The sequence below is a fragment of the Atractosteus spatula genome, chromosome 2, assembly GCF_055471065.1.
Source record: "Atractosteus spatula isolate fAtrSpa1 chromosome 2, fAtrSpa1.hap1, whole genome shotgun sequence".
Lineage (NCBI taxonomy): Eukaryota > Metazoa > Chordata > Actinopteri > Semionotiformes > Lepisosteidae > Atractosteus > Atractosteus spatula.
Window position 1 is genome coordinate 32,457,307 of NC_142707.1, and position 23,029 is coordinate 32,480,335.

The following is a 23,029-nucleotide window of genomic DNA, read 5'->3' on the forward strand; positions in this document are numbered from 1 at the left end:
GTCACAACAATATATGATATTGAAGCCACTTTCCAATCAAATTGGAAACTTACATGCAATCCTACAGTTAATACTAAACCAAGACCACTTTAACATGGACTGCTGTTGTGAATGAGTGCTGTGTGGGCACTACTGAAATTGCAGTACATCAAGAAATATTTATCTTAATTTTGTTTTTGATATTTTTTTTAGTACGTGGAACTGGAAGTAGCATTATAGTGTCTGGTAATGAGATCACTTGATTATTTCAATGCAGTCACACGTTACTCACTTTGATGGAAATATTTTACCAGGAGGTTCCTTTCAAAGGCAGATCACACACAAACACTGTAGTTCTAGTCATGAATTTACCCAAACAATTGGATTAGCAATTGTGATGCAAAATTCACACATGGTAAAGTAATAACAATCCCAGATCAAAAGAAAGGAACCCAAAAACTCCTTTTGCATTGGTAGTTCTGTGCCCCAAAAATGTACCTATAAATATTTTGGAAATAGTCACCGAGGAATGAGAAAACAGTTTTGTGTTAGTTAAAATCATAGTTAGCCTTAGAGAAGGCTTTGAAACTCCGGGAGGGCCTGGTGTATTCTTGATTTTGTTTCAACCTTAGTAGACAATTAAACAACTAACCTAATTATTTTCTAAAATAGATATATATAGTATTTTTCATAAGGTCTTTTATTGTTGATTAAACAAGAAATCCATATCCTTAAGGTCCAGTTGCCTCCTAACCACCCTAGCCTGTTTAGAAGTATTAGAATTATGCAGCTAATTAATAATAATTAGATAGCTAGAACTTGATTTGCCAGCCTGTGCTGTTATTAGTATGAAATGGTTACAAAGTCTTGCAGTCACCTGAGCAGAATTAATGGTCTAATGTTTCTGTGAGTATTACATTTACACTAAAATCACAAACTACACTTATACAGTAGTGTCAAAGACATATGAATGGCAGGACAAAGAAATACTGGCATACTGTGCATTATAAGGGATGCAGTTAATTGTCATACTTGTACTTGTGTAGGACCTGAGTACCAGAACTGGTAAATTGCTTAGAAAAAAAATAAGGCTCCACTTTGTCCCCTTCTTACAAATGTGAAAATATAGCATATCCAAACATATAGAGGATAAGCTGCATCACACCTATTAAACATCTTTGCCCATGTATACAGATTCAACATGCCACAGCTACCAGCCAAAAACATGATTATGCTGATGTTCGGCAAAGGTATGTCATTTTTCAATCATGATAGGATGTGTACCAAACAGTAATGAAGCAACACATTATAGTAAATGCTATTACTTTACATTCACTTGAACCCATATGTATATACTGTTATTTGCTGCATTGCATGGTTGCAAAGATATTGTTCATAAAGATGACTGCAAGTATTCATAACTACCCTGTATTTCCCATAGCAAGGAAACCTGTTCACAAGACCATGCTGTTGACTACAGTGGATTGGAAGGAAATAATCAAAATTTCCTTTTTTATTCCATTTATGAATCAAAACTTTGCTAATTGAAAATGCCATGTTGCTCGTGGAATTTCTTGTGGATTGAAACCCAATCTGTTCTGAACTCTGGCCTGCTGATGGAAACTGCAACTCTGACTATATTATACTGTACTGCTACTACGTGTAAAAAAAGCTGGGTTATCCAGAAGAGGTGTGTGGGAGAAGAATATCACTGTGGTCTTCAGGAGGTCACACTGGTAGATCGCTCTGCTTGAGAAGGTGCAGTGAGGGCCTTGGGGCTGGCCGACAGTATTCGCCGGGCATGGTTATACCCAGCTGTGAAGTCCTGGCTGAATTGCTCCTGGGAGTGATGGTGGCACAGGGAGGGCCAGGGGTGCCCATGGATCAGCCCCTCCAGCCTCTTGATGATCTCATAGTCAGGGAGCGCCAGGGTGTTGACATTCAAGCCAAGCATCTGGGACACCACTTCACGGAAATCCAGCAGCTGGCACCAAGAGCCAAGGGGGGAAAAATACAACCATGTTGCTGAATGGCAAAGACTTTTGTATCACTTAAATGTCGAATAAACAATCATTATCATAGAAGAGCCTCACTGTCTGTTCAATTAGATAGCTATCACACAAAATACATTTTTTTTATGGCATTGATTAATGTTCAGCACTTGAATCCTTCTGACATTTTGCTGCATTTACTGATCAAACAGTAGTAAAACAAATGGAAATTGGACATTTTCAGTTATCTGCAATACCTACAGATAGGTGACAGTATAACGTATGGAAATACAGGACAACCTGCCTTTTTGTAACTGTATTAATAAATATATGCACTGTGAGACTATACTTCACAAAGAAAATTGTATCACTTTATTTTTATTCAGTGCCAATTAACTACATAGAAAGAAATTCTATAAATACATAGTAATTCAAAATGGTTTTGTGTTCTTAAGAAATTATCAGTAAAATACTCTATACCTCCTTATGTAACTGAACTAATAGGGGTTACAGTTTTCAGTATGTCCCCTGATATTTAGATAGAAATGTTTCTAACACATTTCAAAGACTATATTCTTAAATATTTATAAAACAAAACTGACATTGGATTATTGCGATGGCATTTGCTGTTATTGATTGAAACTGTCCATGCAGGATTAAATTCATATATCATGGTGGTAACATCTACAGATGTGTGCTATTGCAAATTAATTTGAAATAATGCAAGCAATGAGCAGATTATTATGTGCTCATTAAAACTGATGATATTTAATCTAGCCTTATTGTAACAGTTAGCTAAATCCACAGTCACCACCTATGCGGAAATTCCCCCCATTAAGAATGGACAGAAAAACTCTATAATTCAGATTGCCATGAATTCATTTTTCCCCTTCTCTAATAAGTAGTACTGAAAAAGAGGGGAAAAATGGAAAACAATCTATTTAAATATAGATGTAATATATTTTAAGAATGAGTTTCTGACAGTTGTCTTCAGTGTTAGGTGGTATTTGACATTTTAAAACATGCGTAGAAGGAGATATATTGGTAAATGTCATAGAGGAAGCACTAATCTCTCTTCATCTCTGGGGTCCCACTCTGTGTGTGTTTCATGGTGTTGATGTATTTGTGCTTTACCTGTCTCTCCCTCTTGGCAAGATCCTCCAGAGTGTGTTTGAGAGTCTTCAGCTCACTGGTGAGGCTCTCTAGCAGGCTCTGGGCTCTCTGTTTCTCTTCTTTGGTGATATGTTCAGTGACGTCTAACTCAGATTTCATTGTGGTCAGCCTCTTCTCTGCCCGCAGTTTCACCTTCTCCAGATTATTCAGGCTTTTGTTCAGCTCTTCAATTGTTTGATTCTGCTCCATGTTCTTAATCTTCAAAATTGAAAAAAAAAACAAAAAACAATATCAGTCATTAAGAGATCATTTTCAATGACGTTCAAGGACTTTCTGACAATTTAAGAGAACACAATTTGGTTTTAATGTTTAAAAATATTTATCCATACCACTTTGTCAAGATATCAAAATCTTACTTCCATCACAACTGAGGCCGATGTAGGCCCTAACCAAAATTGTGTTTTTCCTAATATTACCTCTTATAAGATGATTAAGGTAACTCAAGGCTAAAACTGACGGAGACATTTAAACTAGCATAAAATGAGAATTTGAATTGAATGAATCATTACAGGGGCAGCACAATGGCACAGTGATTAGCAATGCTGCCTCACAGTGCTGGAGCCCTGGATTCAATTTTGGGTCTGGGGTGCTATCTGTGTGGAGTTTGCATGTTTTCCCCATGTTTGTGTGGGTTTCCTCTAGGTGGTCAAGTTTCCTCCCACAGTCCAAAGACATGCTGGTACAGTATGTGCAGATGGCTTTTGGGAAAACTGCCTCTGGTGTGAGTGTGTGTATGTTGGTGACTATGTGTCTTGCAAAGGACCGGCATCCTATCCAGGGTGTATCCTGCCGTGCACGTCTAGATTCCAAGCTCCGGCTTCCCCATGACCCTGAACTGAATAAAAAGTGATGGATGGAATGATTCATTATGCATGAAGCCAAGTGTAACTCTATGACATTTACAATTAGCCACTGCGGCATCACTAGATTTAAGAAATGGAAGCTGTAAATGAAATTCTGAGATTTCAAGGATTTAACCTGTTTGCTCGAGTACACCCACATTTTGGGGCATGTTAAAGGGTAAAACAAAAAAGAATCAAAAAGTGAAAATAACGATTAAACAGAATTAAAAAAATAAAGACAGAGATTAAAAATGCGGACAAAAGAGAAAAACAAACTAATTAAAAGCCTGACTAAACAGGTGAGCCTTTAATACAGATTAAAAAAAGCACTGTAATCAAGAAAAGAGAAAATGCAGGCAAAGTTTCTGAGTTAAAAGTAAGAGACTTTACAGATGGCAGATTTATTTGTGCATCCAAACAGAGTTCAGGATCAATCAAGAACCTTCTTGAAGACTTCTCACAGTAGGGTCTAATCTGAGGCAAGTGTTTCCAAGTTATAGTGTGTTTAATACATAAGACGCATCTCCAGCTGTCTTGTCATGATCTGAAGAGTCTGTTTTTCCACCTCAGACAGGGAGAATCCACTGCTTCACTTTCCCTACCTTGAGCTCATTGGTATAAGACAGCTGTGCTTTGAGCTCGGTGTTAGAGAGGCGGGTGTAGTCCAGCTCCTTCTGCAGCCTCTCGACCTTCTTCTGTAGTTTCCGGACCGTGAGATTGGCCTCGTCTCGCTCCACCGCCACCGCCGTGCGGCTCCTCTTCTCCTCCTCCAGCTGGGCGACCTTCTTCCGCAGCAGCTCCATGTGCAGCTCCCTGCTTTCCAGCCGCTCCTTCTGGCTCTTCAGCTGAACAGGGAACAGAGCAGCAATGTCACAAAGCTGCAGCGCAAGGGACCGCCAGCAGAACATGCTGCTGTTACCATTAGGGTGGAGTGGTAGCTCTGTGGCTAAGGATCTGCCCCTGTGGCTGGAAGGTTGCTGGTTCAAATCCTGCAGCTAGCAGAGGATTCCTACTCTGTTGGGCCCCTAAGCAAGGCCCTTAACCCCAGCTGCTCCAGGGGTGCTGTACAATAGCTGACCCCAAGCTCCTCTCCCTGTCTGTGTCTCATGGAGAGCAAGCTGGGGTATGTGAAAAGATGAATTCCTAATGCAAGAAATTGTATAGGGCTAATGAAGTTATGTTACATGGGAAGTAGAAGTATAAGACCTCCTACATGGGCCTGGGTACTGGTTTTGAAACTCTTTAACACTAAATTCCCATTTCTCCAGAATGACATCTGTGTCACTCGTGATGCATTTCCCCAGTGCTCACACCCTGGAAGGTGTGATGGGGAGATATGCAGTTACTGTATATGCCAGGTATACCAGCCAAAATGGCATGTAGGACTTTAAAATGAACTGTCAGAAACACAGCTGAGTACCTACTGTAGTTGATTAAGTGTAAACTGCTGTAGTGCAGCCCAGTAATACAGCTATGACCTTACCATTAGATAGATGTATGATGACTGTAATGGAATCTAGGTCTCATGCGCTAACCGCCATACTGTTTGATCTGTAGTATGGTTGACTGGGTTTGAGTGATACACAGGTTCCAGTTATTAAAGCATCAGACTGAAGTGCTGATTGAACCTACCAAAAATGGTTTTTAATCTGATTCCCAAACTACAGCACTTTCCTTATGCCTTTTTCTTCAAGTTCAGTGTTTCAGAATTTAGATTTATAGTTATGTTTTTGCTACGTCCTATCTATATTAAGTTGATTTTCCCTTAGAATTTTTAGACGGATATGTTTTTGTGGGTAGTAGTTTAATTCCGGCGAAAAGCCCAGAAACGCTTGTGTCAATTCACACAAACATTGACATGATTGAGTCACAGGAGATTAAAAAAGCAAAAGATGCCAGGAGTTTGAAAGTTGATTTAAATTCATCAATGCCTGGAAAATTTCCAACATGCTCTGATAATATGCTGAGTTTTTCTTTGATGAATGCTAAATCTAAATCTTTTGAAGTTTGTTTAATTAAGATCTGTCTGCAGTGAGAAAACCAGTCTGCGCCAATCCCTGCATTGAACATAACCTCAGTAATAAAGTCACAGTTCTGTGGAAGGATGCAGCTGCTGAATGTCGATGGTGAATTGTAAGTGGCATTTGTAGTTGTAAGTAAGGGTACAGCCTGATTAACAACTCTATAACTACAACTCTGAAGCTATGAGCCACAACCTCTCCTTCTTCAGCAAATATGAATACACATCAATGGCAGCCCCTCCTCTACAACTCCCTTTTCTATCTTGAAACAGTTGTTGGAAAACAATTAAATGACAGAAAATGTCCCATTGGATTTCCTGTACCTTCCTCTGTAAATTATGGACCAAAGTCTTATTTTCCAGTACAGCTGTTGCTTCCAGTTTGACAAGCTGCTCTGCCCGGGACAAGATGGCCTCCACTCTCATGTCGAAGCCCAGGTCTGTGGCTACTCTGTCCAGTTTCATCTTCTCGGAGAGCTCCTCCAGGAATCGCAAGTACTAGGAGGCAGGATTAACACAACCAAATGAGAAAATATCTTCTAATCCATTATTAGGAGCTAGTTATCCTAGTGAGTTATGTGGGAAGGCTTGCACAGAATCATAAGGCACAATGCAGGACCTGACAACTATCTACCTGGAGAGACACTTGGTACTTAAACTGAATTGCGAAATCTACTGAGTCAGGTTATAAAGCAATGCTCATGTACACACCACTCCTTGATTTGGAGAGAATGTTAAAATAGGGAAAAGTTAATAAAGGACCACCAGGCATAAACATATACTAAGTGATGTACATCTACTCAAAATTAATGTTACTATAGTGGAGGTTGAGAGTTCTGTATCATGTGAGTAAAGAAAAGGAATAAAAAGGAATAAGAACAAGAGGCTTTGGCATAATCCAGATTTGAAAGATCAATGGAACTCTTTAATAGTGGCAGAATTTGAAAAGGGAATGAATCCATCTGTATCCTGGTTCCAAACACCATCTAGTGGCAAAAAAAGATAATCATGGCACTAGATGTAGTGAAGCTTCTTATATTGTAGATCATAGATGCACAACTCCAGTCCTGGACAGCCTGAAGGTTTCTGCCTCTCTTTCGACGCTACCCACTAATTACCTAATTGAACAAGTTGTTGCCTTTCCTTGTTCTTAAAAAGTTGAAAATATAAAGAGACCTTTAAATCTGCAGGAAAGTGGCCCTTGAGGACCAGAGTTGTGTTGTATGTGGTACTAGTGTTTGTACAGGCCTTTTTCCCTTAGCTTTACAATGTTTATGGATGATATAGGACAGTGACAGTACATCGATTATGTCCATTACTTACAGTTTGTTTTTGTTGGCTCAATCCATCACGAACTACATCTCCAGACACAAGTTCTCCCTCCAGCCCCTTCAGCCTGTCCCTCAGCTCTCCCAGCTGCTTCTCAGCCTGCCTGGCCCTCTGCAGAGCAGCTTCGTGGAGCTCCGTCTGCCTCGCCAACTGCTCCGTCACCCGCGACGCCTTCGCTTCCATCTCCACCAGTGCCTGGAACACAGGTCCCCAGTCACCTCCCTCCACCACACAAGCGTGGCAAAAAATATGTCCCAGGTCTCACTCTGCTATTGGTTACTTTCCAGACAGGCACTTTAAGGGCAATAACTGACACCAACAGCAGCAATATCACCCTGCAGCTCACAACTGGCAACCCACTGAAGCTCCACAGGTGTGAGCCTGGTCAGTAGCTGGATGAGAGATGACCTGGGAAATCTGAGGTTGCTGCTGGAAGAGGTGTTGGTGAAACCATTAGGGACCACTCACCCTGCAGTCTATGTGGGTCCTAATGCCGCAGTATAGTGAGGGGTACACTATACTGTAAAAAGGCCAGTAAAACCGAGGTTCTGACTCTCTGTGGTCATTACAAATTCTAGGGTGTTTCTCAAAAACAGTAGGGGTGTTACATTGGTGACCAAATTTCACCCAGGCCTTTACCAATCATGGCCTCCTAATAATCCCCATCTATAAATTGGCTTCATTACTCTGTTCTCCTCCCTTACTGATAGCTGATGTGTGGTGAGCATCCTGGGGCACTATGGCTGCCGTCTCATCATCCAGGTGGGACTGCACATTGGTGGTGGTGGAGGGGAGTCCCCATTGCTTGTGAAGTGCTTTGAGTGGAGCGTTCAGAATAAAGCTCTATATAAGTATAAGAATTATTAACTCTTGTTCGAAAGAGTACTAAGTCCTGGTTAACAAGCACACAAGTCAGTTTCTTTAGTTTCTATACCAAAGACAGAGAAAAACACGTCAGAGAAATTTGAAAGAAGCCAGGAACCTGGAGGTGGATAAAACGGCTCCAAAGGACCTGCTAGGTGCTCTAAAATTTTGGAGAAAAAAAGTCTGAAATCAATTAGGAACAATGCCCACTATCTCTACGACGCAACCTTTAAGGCCTGCTTAGCAGCTGCACCTCTTTCTTGTTCTCTTCGATGCTGCAAATCTCCCGGATCCTCTCTCGGATGGCCTCCTCCGTGGGGTGCACAGTCCCACTGCGGCCACTCAGCAGGGTGGCCAGGTCCTCCCTGAAGGCCTGAAGCAGGCCCTGTGCAGACTTGGTTTCGCTCAGGCTGTTGCGGAGGTTGCCGTTCAGTTCCTGAGAGTGCTTCTTCAAGCTGCTCAGCTCCTGCTTCGAAGCCTCCCAGGCACTTCGAGTGGCCTCCAGCCTTTCCTGAAGGAGCTGATTTTCCCTCTCCAGACTCGTCTTCGCCTGGATAGTACTGTCTAGCTCCTGGTTAACATGCAAAAAAGTCCAGGATTTTCATTACAAGTACTTAATTACTTGAAAAAGGTGACTTTTAGGCCGTTGTTAAGCTAAAAAGGAACAAGTAATAGGTTTATTCAATGCTGAAAAGAGAAGAAACACAACGTTTCGGCTGTGGAGCCTTCTTTGGGTGTAAGGTTACACCTGAAGAAGGCTCCATAGCCGAAACGTTGTTTTATTTCTTCTGTTTTCAGCATGGAATTAACCTATTACTTGTTCCTTTGCAGCCTATGCATGCTGACACAGCTACCCACCTGAACTACAGTTGTTCAGCTAAATTCAGATTCATTTGAAAACATAGTATTATATAGAGAATCACATGATAATGATCATATATCATCTACTTTTAGCTGCTCAATCCAAGCCTAATATTACACAAATCCATCAGTAAGTTTGTCTATTAAATAACATTATCTAATTTAAATTGATTTACATCGCTGCACAATGATTCGTACAATGATGCACCACAATTTTATAGCTAAGTTATATACTGTAATAACTGATATTCAAAATACAGCAAAAGGCAAAGGACAGACTGAGTGATGCAGGGTCCAAAGAGATAAGGGAACAAATAGTACAAAGAGATTAAGATAAAATGAGTAAACAAAAAGAAAAAAATAATAACAATCATGGCCTATGAATTCACAGTAGAAATGCGAAATTCTAAAAAGAATTATAGAATGATCATGATGTGCACAGATAGAACCATAAGGATGCAAATGGATGTGCAAATGGATCTGTTTTTTGTCGGACTCGTCAACAATCAAGAAAGAAGTGCTCTACCTGTCGGAGTGTGTCCAGGTCCCTTCTGCAGGAGACAGCAGCTCTCTGCTCTCGGCTGACCTCTGACACCAGCCTCATCACCGTTTCTCGGCTGGCCTTGGACTCCACTTCATGGGCGCTCACACACTCCTTGAGGCTTGCAATCTGGCACCTCTGGCTGTCATTGTCCTTATACAGCTCATCAACCTGAATACATATGGACCTGTGAGTCTACTTCAGAGGAAAAGCCAAAGTAAATGGCTAAACTAAACTCTTTGTTAAGTTTGTAAGAAAAAAAACTAATTGGAATATGCAATAGTCAACACAACCTTTGCTGCTGCAGCACTGCTGTGTTCTGGAGAACATGGATTTGTAACAAATCCACCTATCCATTGTTTGTTTTCTCTTGGTAAGGGCTGCTACATACCAGAGCCTATCAACAGGACTGCAAGTACACAATTGCTCTTCTCCTGGCTGGGACAACAGCCCACTGCAGGACAGTGGGGAAAGGAACCATTTAGACAGCAAGTCTTTAGAAGCAGGGAGGAAACCAGGGTTCTCAGTGAAATTCAACCTCAACATGCAAACTCCACACCGACGGGTGACAAAATCTGAAATCATATCTAAGAGGTATGAGGCACCAGGGTTAAGCAGCTTGCTGCCGGATCATGTCAAATACCGGGCTGTACAAACGGCTTGAGCTACTGAAACAAAGTTAAACTGAAATCTACTGTAAATAGAAACAGATTTGTGATCTATGAAATAAATTGATGAACATAAGGACCAAATCACATACGAGTGGTGAGTTGTGTATTTACCAAGGAAACCATGACATCCTGTGGGTCCTCCTTCCCTGACCAGTCAATGTTCATTCTGCTGGCCAGTCTGGAGAGGAAGTCCTGGAGTTTCCTCTCACTGGAGGAGGCGTGATGCTTTGATTCATCCCATTCACGTATGTACATTCTGGTTACAGAGGTCACTAATCAGATTAATTGATCTATGGTTTTTCTTATTTCTATCATAAAACTGAAATATCACAATAGAAGGACAGATAGATTTGTATGCATTTTAGACTTGAAATAGCTACTTCTGTCATGAAATTAAGAGATCCAGTGTTTGTTTTCACTCTGTATAATATGCATTTGCCTGCACTATTCATTAAGGGTTATCTTTGTTCAGTGAATGCTACTACTAAACTCATTAAAATGCAACAATGGGGAGTCTGCTAGTTCTGGGTGCTGCACTAACTCTTAAACAAGATAGTAAACCTTACTGTAACTTGTCTTCCAGGTCCTGGACTTTCTGCTTCAGCTCATTGTTCTCCTTGATCAGTGCCTGGAAAGTGATCTCCAGACGTGTTTTGGAAGAAGCCATCACCCCCGACTCCTGTTCCGTGGCCTGAACCTGCTCTCTCAGACTTCTGATCAGAGAGGCCTGTCTGGCATTGTTCTCCTTATACAAATCCAGCTCTCCCTTCAGCTCCTGAAGTGCCGCTTCTCTGGATGCCAGTCGAGATCTGATGTCTAAAAGCTGTCACAACACAGTTTTTTAAACATTATTATTGCAAATCATTGTTTTCCTCTTTCAATAAAATGCCCCTTTTTGCTGTTGGGTGACACAGTAGGCCTAGTGTTGGCTGGAGAACAGACTGCTCAGTGCTGTGTGTTCAATTGACATCAGATGCCACCGAAGTGTGCTAAACCAAGTATGCTCTGGTTAACCCTACTCTTCCAGTCAAGATGAGGAGAGATAAATCATTTCCACCTCCTGATTCTCCATATAGCAATCATCAAGATCTAGTCTTGTTGTGTAAAAACAAATATATAGTATGTGACAACTACTGGAACACACATCACCATAATTCCAACACTGTCAGTGTGCAATGTAAGTGGTCTGTCTCGTTCTTTCATACCCACTTTAGGATCATAGCTCTTTCATGCTGTGCCCCTCTTGGTCAAGGGTGCATTGAATCCCTCCTTCCTGAATAATCTTACTTGGTTCTAATTGGTTCTATTCACTCAACTCACTAGATTTTATCACTAACTCTGTACACCCTGTCTCCATTAGTAACTAAGAACTGCACATGCTCATCACACTCAGTAGATTTTCCCATCAACTCTTCATTCTTTCTCTTCATTAATCACCAAGCACTGGAGTATTCAACCTGATTAACTCTGTGTCTCCCAGGTCTCAGTCTTTACTAGCACTATTCACTTTAACACAACCAGGCGCTAGAGTATTCGAATAGGTCACGAATATGTCACTATGTCACTGAATTGTGATGTTCGCTAAATAATTGCTTAAACTCAACTCTTTGCTCTTCCTCTTCACCGAACTGCAGGTCATCTCTAACTTCTACTAACTCTTCTCATCACTAATTAACCCAATCCTCCTTGGTCAGGGATACCTGTCTGTATTCATCTCCTGTGCCCCTGACTTAGCAGCAACCACATTGTTTTCTCTCTCATCTCACACTCTCAGACCTCCCATCTGTCTGTTGATGGTAAGGACCAGGGAGTGCTCAGGACTCACCTGTTCTGTCTACACTCTCTCAGCTGTGGGGAGGATGTACACTGCTAACTTGCCAAGTGCCAACCTCTCCAGTCAGACCTGGTTCAGCTGGCCAACCCTGTTCCTGTGATACACTTCAACCCTATTGAGTCTGGCTAACAATCTACTATATAGCCCATCTCTCCAGCACCTGTGACAGAAAAAGCTGTATTTTCTCAAACCTCTCAGTGGGTTCTACTCCCAATCCCATCCCACTCCCATCCTACGCTGGAGCCTAAATACAAACTGAAACCCTTTTCCTTCTGGCTGTTCTTAAAAGCCTTTTTAGTAGCCCAGAAGAGTGGCTCATTCCAAGCAAAGTTTATCCTGACAGCTCCATTCCCTCATGTGAAATTGCACTTCCTCTTAGTGCTAATTACTTATTCAAACCACCTCTGCCTCAATTTCCAATGAGCAAGCTGCCATCAGTGCTCAAGGCCACACCACTGGGCATTTTTCTGAGACAAGGTGATGGCTCTCTCATAAAGCCACCCACCTCTCACTGCTTCGCACGGCATTTACTTGGGTGTCACCTTTAGCTATGAATCTGGTATAGTGGGTATGCGACAGAGGGCCCCCCTCTGTCATCTTCAGGGCAAACAGCTTACCTCTGCACAAGGATTAATAGTAACAGATGAGAAAAGTAACCTCAGACTGAGCGCCCTCGTGTTTGATCTGCAAGGCTGCGAGGTCACTGCGAGCTGCCTCAGCGGTCAGGCGGTAGTGGTTCAGGTGCTCCCTTGTGACGGACATGTCCAGGAGGGGGTCTGATCCTGCCTGTGCATGGGAGTCAAGAGTGCTACTTAAAGCAGCTCCCTTCACTTCACAGATGAAAGCTCTTTAATCCTTTCACACCACACCACACCTCTGCTTCAAATCAAGGCCCATGTAAAAAGAATTCATGTGGAAAAAGGATCGATGGTGCAGGCCCTAATCAATGATAGACCATTAACGAAAGGTACTTAAAAATGACAAAATTTGTCGGGGGATTTCAAAGTTTTGAACTTCTAATCTGCTAAAAGTAATCCTAGAAGTGTGAAGTAATCATAGAAGAACCCTAGGAATAGACAACATATAGGGGGTAAAAACAAATAATATATTTATTTTCACTTTGAGCACAGAATTCTTGGAGTCTCTGCAAAAAGTGGACTAAACTTTGAGAAATTATAAAATAATTTCAAAATTTTCCTGTTAATTTCTGTTGTGGAAAAGCTTGTGGCCTGGCCATTTTAAGTGCATTCATCTAGACCTAGTAATATTGTTTAAAGGCCTGGAAATAAACAGTCCGTTTTTCCTCCACATAACAGTAACTTAAAAAAAAATAACAATGTTTTAGATGTTCTGTGATGGAAACAAATAACAAAGCAATGAGCCTTTTCAGGATTCTTGGCAAATGATGCTTTTACTCATGCAAACAAGATTAGAACATACTGGAACACACAGCCTGTTTTCAAAGCAAATATTAATGCCACACAAGACATTTTTATTGGATCAATCCTTCCAAAGAGTTTAACATGATCATATTTTTTATAATGTACAAAAATGATAATAATATATAGTTTAGAATGGGGAGTGGTGTATGCATTTTAATATGGAATTAACCCCATTTTGTTCCTAACAATAGAAATAATCTAAGTATAGTAGAGGCCATTTTTTATGACAGTTGTTTGTTTTTTTTAAAAGCCAAAGGTACAGAAAGAAGCCTTTTTAAGAGAGTGTTTATAATGAGCTATACTAACTTCTCACTTCAATTTGAAATGTTCTTTAGTATTCTTACCTTCTGGGAATCAGGTCTACTTGCATATCTGATAAGAAAAATACAATAAAACTTTTAAAAACAAGGTAATTTAGATAAATATACTGTACAGAACAAAATGTAATTACAAAAATCAATGTAAAGACTTCAAAGTACTAATAATTGTATAAGCTGTGCAATTAGAGTTAAATACTTTATAATGCAATTGAACACTGAATCTTGTCTAAAGTTTTTTTGAAATATGTAACTTAACTATATACATGGTTAATCTGAATGGCCAAAAACTGCTATAGCTGATTATTTGTGGGCCACAAAATCAAGTGTTGTAAAGCAGATTTTTGTATCTGCAGCAAATTCTGCACACAATGCGATCATTGCTTCATCATGTGGTACACAGGCAGATTGCAGCCAACAAAAAGGAACAATCTACTTTTGGGATGTTTTTAAACTATTACTCTGTTCATTTACACTAGTGCCTCATATCTGACATCTGATAAAGGCAGAGCCATCTGGTGTGGGACAATTTTAATTTTATAAGATTTAGGAGATCCTTAATAAAAACACTCACTCAGTGTGCAAGAAATAATCTTAGGGAAAATAATCTTTAGGGAACAGTTAAGTGTAGACTAAATTCTTAGGTGTGATGTATATTTGCAAATTTGTATTGTAAAAGGGAGATTGTGTAATGTCATTTGGACATAAAATGGTTTCACCTGTTCTCTAAATTAAAAAATAAAAAAAAAATGCAAAAGCCATCAATTGTGTGGACACATGCACCCACATCTCCCTATTAAATTATGTCCACACATCCAGTCAAAACTCATTGCACACGCACCAGAATGTGGCCATTTTCTCATATCTGGCAATACATAGCCACCATCAGGCATAGGCACTGCTTCCAACCATTTTCTGATACAACACGGATAGAAGCATTGAAGATACTACCCCAGAAGTGGGTAGTATGAGAACTAAGGATTTCATATTTTATAGAGGAATAAAACACTTTGTTTTTCCACTCTATATTTACTAGTTTTTTCTAAGTTGTACTGTTTTGACGTTTACGATAATACTATAAATCTGAATCACAGAAAAAGACTCTAATGTCTTATTGCTTTTAACTTACATCCTCTTTGCCATTACAAAGACACTGCTTTTCTGAGTTTCTTATGGTCAATACAATGATTGTGATCATTCTGTCAAAGATCTACAGTATGTTATTACTATTGATTACATATCTAATGGAGCTACAGGACATTGTAATACTTAATCCAATTTAATAAATTACCAAATGATATACCTGTCTGTGGTCAGAGTCAGGATTAGTTCTTCTTTTTCCTCCAGCTGTCTCTTTAAAGTGTTGAGTTGATCTTGAAGCTAGAGACAGATGAGAAAGTATTTTCGTTTAAATACTTTCTTTCAGCCATCAATGCCTACCAGGATGGTTGCGTTGTTAAGGTGTTGGACTTAAGATCTGTGTGGGATGGAACCCCACTCCTGGTAGTATTTATATTAGGAATGTCCTACACTGACAGGCTGAAGAAATACAACATTCAACATTCAAAATCCTCAAGAGCTTTGACAAAGTCAACTCAGTGGATTTCTTCAGAATGAACAGTGAAACATGAAATAGAGAGCACATATGGAAACTACATGGAAGTGCGTATAAAAGAGAGAACATAAAACACTTCCTTACCCAAAGGGTTGTGGGAGTATGGAACAAATTACCCAGCCATTTTGTTGAAGATGATACCGTAGCTTCTTTCAATAAACAGCTGAATAAGATCTCTGGATCAATTAACTACTATCAAATGCTTAGTACTAATTATCATTCTTAATAAGAAAGATTAAATCAACTGATAAAAAATATGAACCTGTAAGAGAGCCTTAGAATACTCTCGTGCTTTATAAGGATATTATTGCATAGTTAGACTATAGACAACTGTCAAATATATTATTAAAAAAGAAAAGACATTAATTGTGTTTGCAACTGTGATTACAGATTGATTTTTACACCAAGAACTAAAGTGGAAAGAAAAGGTAATAGACTACTGTCAATTCATGCAATAAAAAGCAATAATTTCCTTACAGAAAAGATCCATACGTTTCTGTATTCATGTTTAAGGTTAAACCTAAATGACACAAAATACTCATTAACTGAAGGTGGCGTAGTATTATTAATAGCACAATAACTCACCTGGCCTATAAGTCTGTTATTTGCAGTCGGGGAAAACGAGCGAAAAGCATCATTTCGATTGACATCGATCAACCTTGAACCCGAATCTGACCTGTTCATGTTTTTTAAGAAAATATTACTTTAGTAAAGACACGAGGAGCTGTTTTTCGCGGAATAGTGGCGTAGTTTCAAAAGAGATCGTACTCCAGCAATCAACTGCGTGAGTTAGGTGAAGTTTCTAAGCAACATGCAAACATGAAAGAGGTGGTGCATTTCACAGAGGGAGGACTGGAGCTCTTTTCTTCTCCTGAGTCAGGAATGGGGAAAATGCATTGATTTCTATTACGTTATACTCCTTCGACGCTATTAGAATGGATGGCTTGTAGTGTTTACCTTATTACACCATGATGTGGAGTGCGGTTGGAAAAATCATATTTAGATGTTCAATTAAAGAAATCATATTTGCGGCGTGTTTTGCTTTGGAGTTACTGTACCTCATATATATGCATGAATTTATTTGATAAGAATACCAAATATTAGTTTTAGGCACTATATCAAACCACTGAACGTCAATTAATTTTAATAATTTTAGCGCATATATTACAGGATAATTACGTGGTTTAAGTGTCTTTTCACGTAGAAATACAACTCCACACAAAGGTGTACATGGCGTGTAAAACAAACTATCCATTGTGGCTAATGTAAATTGTAATTCGGGACGTATCCATAGTATCTACAGTCTCAGACATATGCATTCCACCTACAAGGCGTTCTGCTCCTAAACACCCCTCCCGTTTTGGACTGCTCTGCTTTCCTGCCACCTTGACATTCACCGCGTCTGTTTCCTCCTACATAAGGAGGTCCCCCCCATCTCCTTTCTCTTTCGTCACGTCTGCAGTCACACTCTCTATTACACTTTCTCCCTCTCCCCTAGAGACTAGCAAGCCCACTGTGAAGTACAGGGCTGTAAAGCTCCTTTTGTTGGATCTGAATCTGGTCTCCAGCCTGCTCACTGCATGGTACTCAGAAAATACTACCAAAGGACCGATTACTCTTCCTCCTGCACCCCATCGACAACATCTCCTCCTCTAGCGTCCTTGCTGATGAGCCTCTTGCCTCCAACATCCCCCCAGTGAACCCCTTACTTCAACATCATCGTAGGTGGAACCAGAGTCGACAGTTCCATGGCCACCCCCCAACATACACCCTCTGCACCTGCCATTGGGCCCCCCCCCCGTTCTCCACCAGCGTCCTCAAATGCGAGACCATCACTCATCACTAGGGAAAGAGCAGACTGGAGCAGTTAAGAGCTCAAAGTAAGTTGGGTTTTCTTTTCTTTCTGAAGTCTTCTGTTTGAGTGCGATAGGAGCCCATCACATCAATAAAGTCAACCCACTTTCCTGGACTTCTACTGTTCTACTGTATCGGTGTTTTACATATGCAGATCCTCAACAGCTATACTGAGTATATCCTCCAAAGTACATCAATGCTCATAATGCAAATAATCACCTTGGCAGTAGAGGGTGCCAAGCACTTAATTATATTTTAGTAATTATTTGATGTAAATCTATACTTGCATTGATGTTAATACTAAATCCTAATGGTCATTCAGGGTTTTTAGATGAACTTAGAAGGAGTCTCGTCTTTTCCAGTTTAATTCAGAGGTCTGTGTTAGATGTCATTAGATGACTAACTTTCTAACTTGCTTTCGGGAGTCACAGCTTCCCAAGGGAATGCAGTAGTCCTCCGGTCACTGCTTAAATCATGCCTTCCTTAATGAACTCCAGATTTTCTAGTACAGAAATAATCAAATATGGCAACTAGGGTTTTGTAAATACTGAGAATCGTGGGATGGAAAAAGCAGAATGCTGCTTAGATAAAAATTCACAGGATGCAGAGGGAACAATGAAATTAAACAGTTAATAGAACTAAAGGAAGTTTTCTCTGGCTCAAAATTGTACACAGGAAATTCCCAGTTTCTGCCAAAACCCCAAATGCCTCAAAACTTTAAAAAAAAAAAGTACTGTTTCAGAATTATCGATTACCTCCTAAGCTGTAGGCAATAAGTACTCATGCTCAATAAAAACAGCTTGCAAAGATTAAAGTGCTTTTATTATTGAGAAGAAAAATAGCTACCAGAGAGCACAGTCCCATCACTGAAAAGTCTGACATTACAAACAACAGATGTGGAGGTATTTGAACTCCAGTGAAACCTGCACAATTAAAGCTTACAAAATGCAAATGGAATATTAGAGATCTGTAAACATAAATGCATGCATCAGTACATGCAAAAAACCTGCAGAAATAAAAGGATTAGTTCATTATTTGAAGTCTGTAAACAAAATATGATGACATTTGCAGGATACAGTATGTGAACTGCAAGGTTCAAGGTATACAGCTATGTAGAAAAATGATAGAAAACTTTAACAGTAGCTCTCTTTCAGATGGTCATAAGGCTTTCGTCCCAAATATTACATTTTGTCTGAAAAACCATTACAAAATCACATGGTTCATATGCAGGAATTTCCTTCAGGCCTTTCATGTAAACAATATTATTTTACTATTCATGTTCTAAGAAACAGATGTACATTGCAATTCTGTACTCCACCCAGATGATGTAAGTAGCTGATGATAATCATCATACAGGATGCAAGAGTGGCATGAACTGAATATGAAGGTTAACTGCTGTTCTGACCCATTTTTCTTGCAGTGGAAGCTCAAAGTACCCACCATGCCTTATATTGCCAGTTTCTCACAACCTGATAACATGCATGAAAGTAACGGTAACAATTAACAATGGCACCTTTCAGATTTTTTTCACACGAATTACAGTTTAAAATGTAAATTTATAACCTATTTGTCCGATACAGTAAATTATTTTGGGATACTTGTGTGTGCCGTTACTGAAGGTGCGAGCAATTATTCAAACATGTCTAAGGCGTTTGAACTAGCTGCACAAGAATGTACCAACTAAACAGAATAAATCATATGACCTTGTGCATTACTGATAGCATGTAAAACACTGATTAATTGCATGGTAAAAATATAGTTTAAATTGTTATGGTTTCCAATGGCCATATTACATATCTGACTGTTTTTTTACTTTTATTTACCCTAAATAGAGGAATAAACAAAAAATGAACCCACGATTTCATGCCCCTTTCAATATTCTACCATTCTGGGCAACCAGTCGTGAATAGAGTTACTCCCTGTGAGGCCCACAGAACTGAATAATAGCATATTTTCCACTAGTCATCCAATCTGGGTCTGCAGCAGTCAAGTTCTCCCCCTGGCCAGCTTGTAGACCAACCTGCACGTCAGCTTTTAAAGTTCTCAAGCTGCACAGAGGAGCAGGGTGAAATCCCCTTAATGCAGTTTCAAAAGGGACATCATAGTCCCACTTCCTGTCGCCTGTTAGTTTCCTATAGTTCAAATCCCCTTTGAAAACGATTAAGTCAGCTCTCTGCAGTTCGGCATATAGTTCTGGAGCATCTGCAGCCATGTCACAGAATTCGTGAGGCAGAGTCCAGAAAGGATGATCTTGGTAAGACCAGATGCCTTCCTTCAAGTAGCCTTGCCACCGAGCACCACACACAGACATCCACAAATGACTGGCTGATAACATCTGCCTTAGTGTCCATTCAAAATCCTTCTTTGTCGTGTCAGAGACAAACCATGGCATATACTTCCCGTGGAAGTGGATTTCAGTGGCAAGGCCGGAGGCCACAAGGAAGTCAGCTAAGACTAGATCAGTGATGAGCTCGAAGCCAGCATTGTCCAAGACAAGGTCAACTCTTCTAGATGATCCTGCAGGCCTTCCGGTTAGCTTGTTGTTCAGCAAGGTAGTCCAAATCTTGGTGGACTCATCAACTAGGATGAAAGCTTTCAGACTTTCTAGAGAATCAATCGGATTAGACTTCTGTGAATTCTCCTGCCCAGCTGAAATTGAGAGGTCACATCTGTTACCCCATAGGGACACCTACAAATCAAAGAACATAATGATGATCGTCAGATAAATATTCTTAAGGACGCAGTCCCAGTAGAACTTTCTAATAATTTAGTCATAACTACACATATTACAGTATACAAATAATATACTACAACCTAATAAAATACTATGTAACTATTTTTTCAGATTGTGACAGAATAACATCGTCTCCTAAAACTTCAGCATTATGGCACTCACAATCTGTTAAATCTTATATGCTTTATTAAGCAAGTGTGATAATAGCAACCCAATATTACAATATTCAGGCTCTGAGATTTGTATTAGTAAATGAACGACCGTTTTATTAGATATTAACAATGCTGCACGGAACTCTAGATTAAATTCTTTTTAAAGCCCAGTTGTATCAAAAACTTAAAAATTCCGACCTCACCAGAAATAATTCTATTAAATTTAAACAGCATCATAAATAATTAAGAGGCAAATACTGTTCCTAAAACAATGCATTAGTTTTGCATTTAAGAACAAACCTACCTGTAGCAGTTTAATGAAGTGCTCTCTCAGCTGCTCCTCAGACAAATCTGTCAGGTCTTTATGCAGACCTTGGAGATATGTGCAAAGAATCAAACTAGCTTGTTGAGATTCAAAGAAGCTTTGAGTCTTTCCTTCCTCAAACACATCAAAATCACTAACTGGAGGACTGAAAAAAAAGTCGTGTTAGTTTGTTAGCAACATCTGTTCACAAAAATGAAAATTGTCTACAATGATTTCAAAGTCTTCGAAAAAAGTTATTTTATAATTCCCACTGTTTAGGCAGCCTACATAACTTCTACTTACTCTCTTATTCTTCTATATAGTCCAATTTTATGATAAATCCTCAAATTAAGATGTTAATATTGACAAACATCCATTCGAATAGCAATAATGTGTATTTTGTATATGTATCTTGCTGTTTGGCCTTACCATAATAAAATGTTCTAAATAAATGCATTGAATTAAAACAATGAATATGTTTCTTGGAATACAGATATATTTGGAAGACATTCTGTATTTTTAACATTTTCAGATGATTAGTACTTAAAACAATAATACAATATCAGCCTTATGGGTGGAAAACTTAAATGCTTGAAATAAAACCTGAATAATTATATTAAAATAGCTATATATATAAATAAGCCTGTTTCTGATACAGGTTAAATTACAAAGAAGCCATTACAACACCTATTCCTTTCTATGTATTATTTGCAAAAATGGAATAAATATACACATTCTGTAGCAACACATACCACACTTTGCTTAATGAATAGCCTAGGAAAACACTTAAAGAATGGTGGGCAAATAAAAGTAATCCCCAATGCAAAGATCTCAATGGATACTTAGATTAACTTCAGTTTTAATTTAAGTAATTTAGGCAAGCAGCATTCTTGTCCAATGTGTTTTATTCATCTGCCCTTTCAGGCACAAAGCAGGAATTTCAATAAATTTCATTTATTGAACCTTTAAGTAAAACTGCAAATCAACTGTAAGATTATAAACGATATTCATCTATACATTATTAGAAAGCTACTTGCACTTAAGTGTTGTGCTGTTACCGAAGCATAATGTACAAAATCTGACTAGGCTACACACAACAGAAGTTTCCAATTAAATTAGCTGACACTACAGAAAAGGGAAACATACTTAAGGCACTGTGCTTCCTGAATCCTCCGGTACATATAGCACTCTACATACAGCCAAGGGGACTTAAACCAACTTGGCGGCACATTGTCATCCAGCAATGACTGCTGTCTCTCCAGGTACTGGTTCCACATGTCCATGTCCACCAGTCCATCAGTTAGGGCTAGAATTGGCTTGTCCGTCTGCAGCTCATTTTTTAATTTGGACAGGAGGGAGATTGCCTTCTTTTCTGCTTCTAAACCCTCCTAAAACAGAAGTAATGGTGCATTAATAAATAAAAATATTCCTCAACTACTTATGTGTTAAGAGCTTTCAAAATCCAGCACTAAACACAGTAAGAATTGCCATAATTATTGTTAACAAGATGACAAAAATCTGATGCCACAGTACAAAACGACCTTTAAAGCTTTCACACCATTCTTAATCTTTTAGCAGATTAAAACAATATCCAACTTCTATAGTGAATATTAGATAATGAATGCAGGTAATCTTATCCGAAGAGTAACTGTTCACTCATAAGTATGAAAAACATAATCCTGAATAAATATACCCTACTGCAATCATAAGAATTGAAGGGTCAACTAACTCACCTCCCCATGCTCCTCAAAAAACTTGTTTTTATACCGATGTATGGTGTCAATAACCTTGGTCAGAATTTTTGGCAACCTGTCCTTTACTGTCAAATACGCGAACGATCTGTATTAAAAACAGATAAATAATTTTGCATGAATTAACTGGACTTCTAGATTAATACAAAAAGGTAGTGTGATGAGCCACGTGAGAGTGGTATAGTATCACTGTTACTTTCATTGTTATAAAGATACCATGCAATTGTTATCAGAATAACATTAATGACAAATTCATAAACAAATCCAATCTGGATCCTTAACTACTGAAAACACTGAATCGAAATTATTAAACTATGAACGTACTGCAATGTTTAATTATAGGAAGATCAGAAACAGCTTTAGCAATCCAATTTCCTTTCACGATGTAATATATGCAACAAATATTGTGTTATTGTACATAACCTGTTTACTCCAAACAAGCCTATCAAGGCTCATTAAAAAAATAAAAAACAGACACTTGTAGCTACACATAACATAGATTACATAATCACGTTACAGCCCAGAATCCTACTTAAATAAGCTACAAGGTACGGTGACGGTATTAAAATATCCACAGTTAAACATAGATTTTTTAATCACATTATTTTAAAGATGTGCATATTCTCTGACACCAAGACTATATTGCAACAAACCCCGTATACTTGGCGGAAAGGCAATCTGGAAACGTTCTGAGCGTGGCTTGCGCTGCCATCTTTACAACCAGGAAGTGTCAGGTTGAAATTCAAATTCAACTT

The 23,029-nt window shown here is 39.2% G+C and overlaps 2 protein-coding genes across 3 annotated transcripts; both read right to left on the reverse strand.

Moving 5' to 3' along the window:
• Window positions 1–271: 271 nt before the first annotated feature.
• Window positions 272–16,163, reverse strand: ccdc170 (coiled-coil domain containing 170). The gene is made up of 13 exons (XM_088908746.1): window positions 16,065–16,163; window positions 15,168–15,244; window positions 13,892–13,919; window positions 12,763–12,891; window positions 10,838–11,094; window positions 10,383–10,527; window positions 9,586–9,771; window positions 8,452–8,769; window positions 7,329–7,529; window positions 6,330–6,503; window positions 4,588–4,830; window positions 3,105–3,341; window positions 272–1,963 (listed from the first exon to the last, which is right to left on the reverse strand). The coding sequence occupies exons 1-13, from the start codon at window positions 16,161–16,163 to the stop codon at window positions 1,700–1,702; spliced, it is 2,358 nt and encodes a 785-aa protein (XP_088764872.1). The 3' UTR covers window positions 272–1,699.
• Window positions 16,164–18,137: 1,974 nt separating this feature from the next.
• dcph1 (damage control phosphatase 1) lies at window positions 18,138–23,013 on the reverse strand. 2 transcript variants are annotated; one of them, XM_088939296.1, is made up of 5 exons: window positions 22,928–23,013; window positions 22,257–22,362; window positions 21,670–21,911; window positions 20,524–20,689; window positions 18,138–20,022 (listed from the first exon to the last, which is right to left on the reverse strand). In XM_088939296.1, the coding sequence occupies exons 1-5, from the start codon at window positions 22,984–22,986 to the stop codon at window positions 19,246–19,248; spliced, it is 1,350 nt and encodes a 449-aa protein (XP_088795422.1). In that variant the 5' UTR covers window positions 22,987–23,013; the 3' UTR covers window positions 18,138–19,245. The 2 variants fall into 2 exon arrangements, with proteins under 2 accessions (XP_088795422.1, XP_088795425.1); XM_088939299.1 differs by having other exon boundaries at window positions 19,912–19,982; window positions 22,928–23,000.
• Between the last annotated feature and the right edge of the window lie 16 nt (window positions 23,014–23,029).

Excerpts from the sequence above, each read along its gene's own strand:
- dcph1 (XM_088939296.1), bottom strand. The coding sequence starts at position 22,986 with ATGGCAGCGCAAGCCACGCTCAGAACGTTTCCAGATTGCCTTTCCGCC. Across the intron at positions 21,912-22,256 it reads TTTTTGAGGAGCATGGGGAG|GAGGGTTTAGAAGCAGAAAA; the intron begins GTGAGTTAGTTG and ends CTTCTGTTTTAG. Across the intron at positions 20,023-20,523 it reads ACTTCATTAAACTGCTACAG|GTGTCCCTATGGGGTAACAG; the intron begins GTAGGTTTGTTC and ends TTTGATTTGTAG.
- ccdc170 (XM_088908746.1), bottom strand. The coding sequence starts at position 16,163 with ATGAACAGGTCAGATTCGGGTTCAAGGTTGATCGATGTCAATCGAAAT. Across the intron at positions 6,504-7,328 it reads TGAGCCAACAAAAACAAACT|TACTTGCGATTCCTGGAGGA; the intron begins GTAAGTAATGGA and ends CCTGCCTCCTAG. Across the intron at positions 1,964-3,104 it reads TTGCCAAGAGGGAGAGACAG|CTGCTGGATTTCCGTGAAGT; the intron begins GTAAAGCACAAA and ends TCTTGGTGCCAG.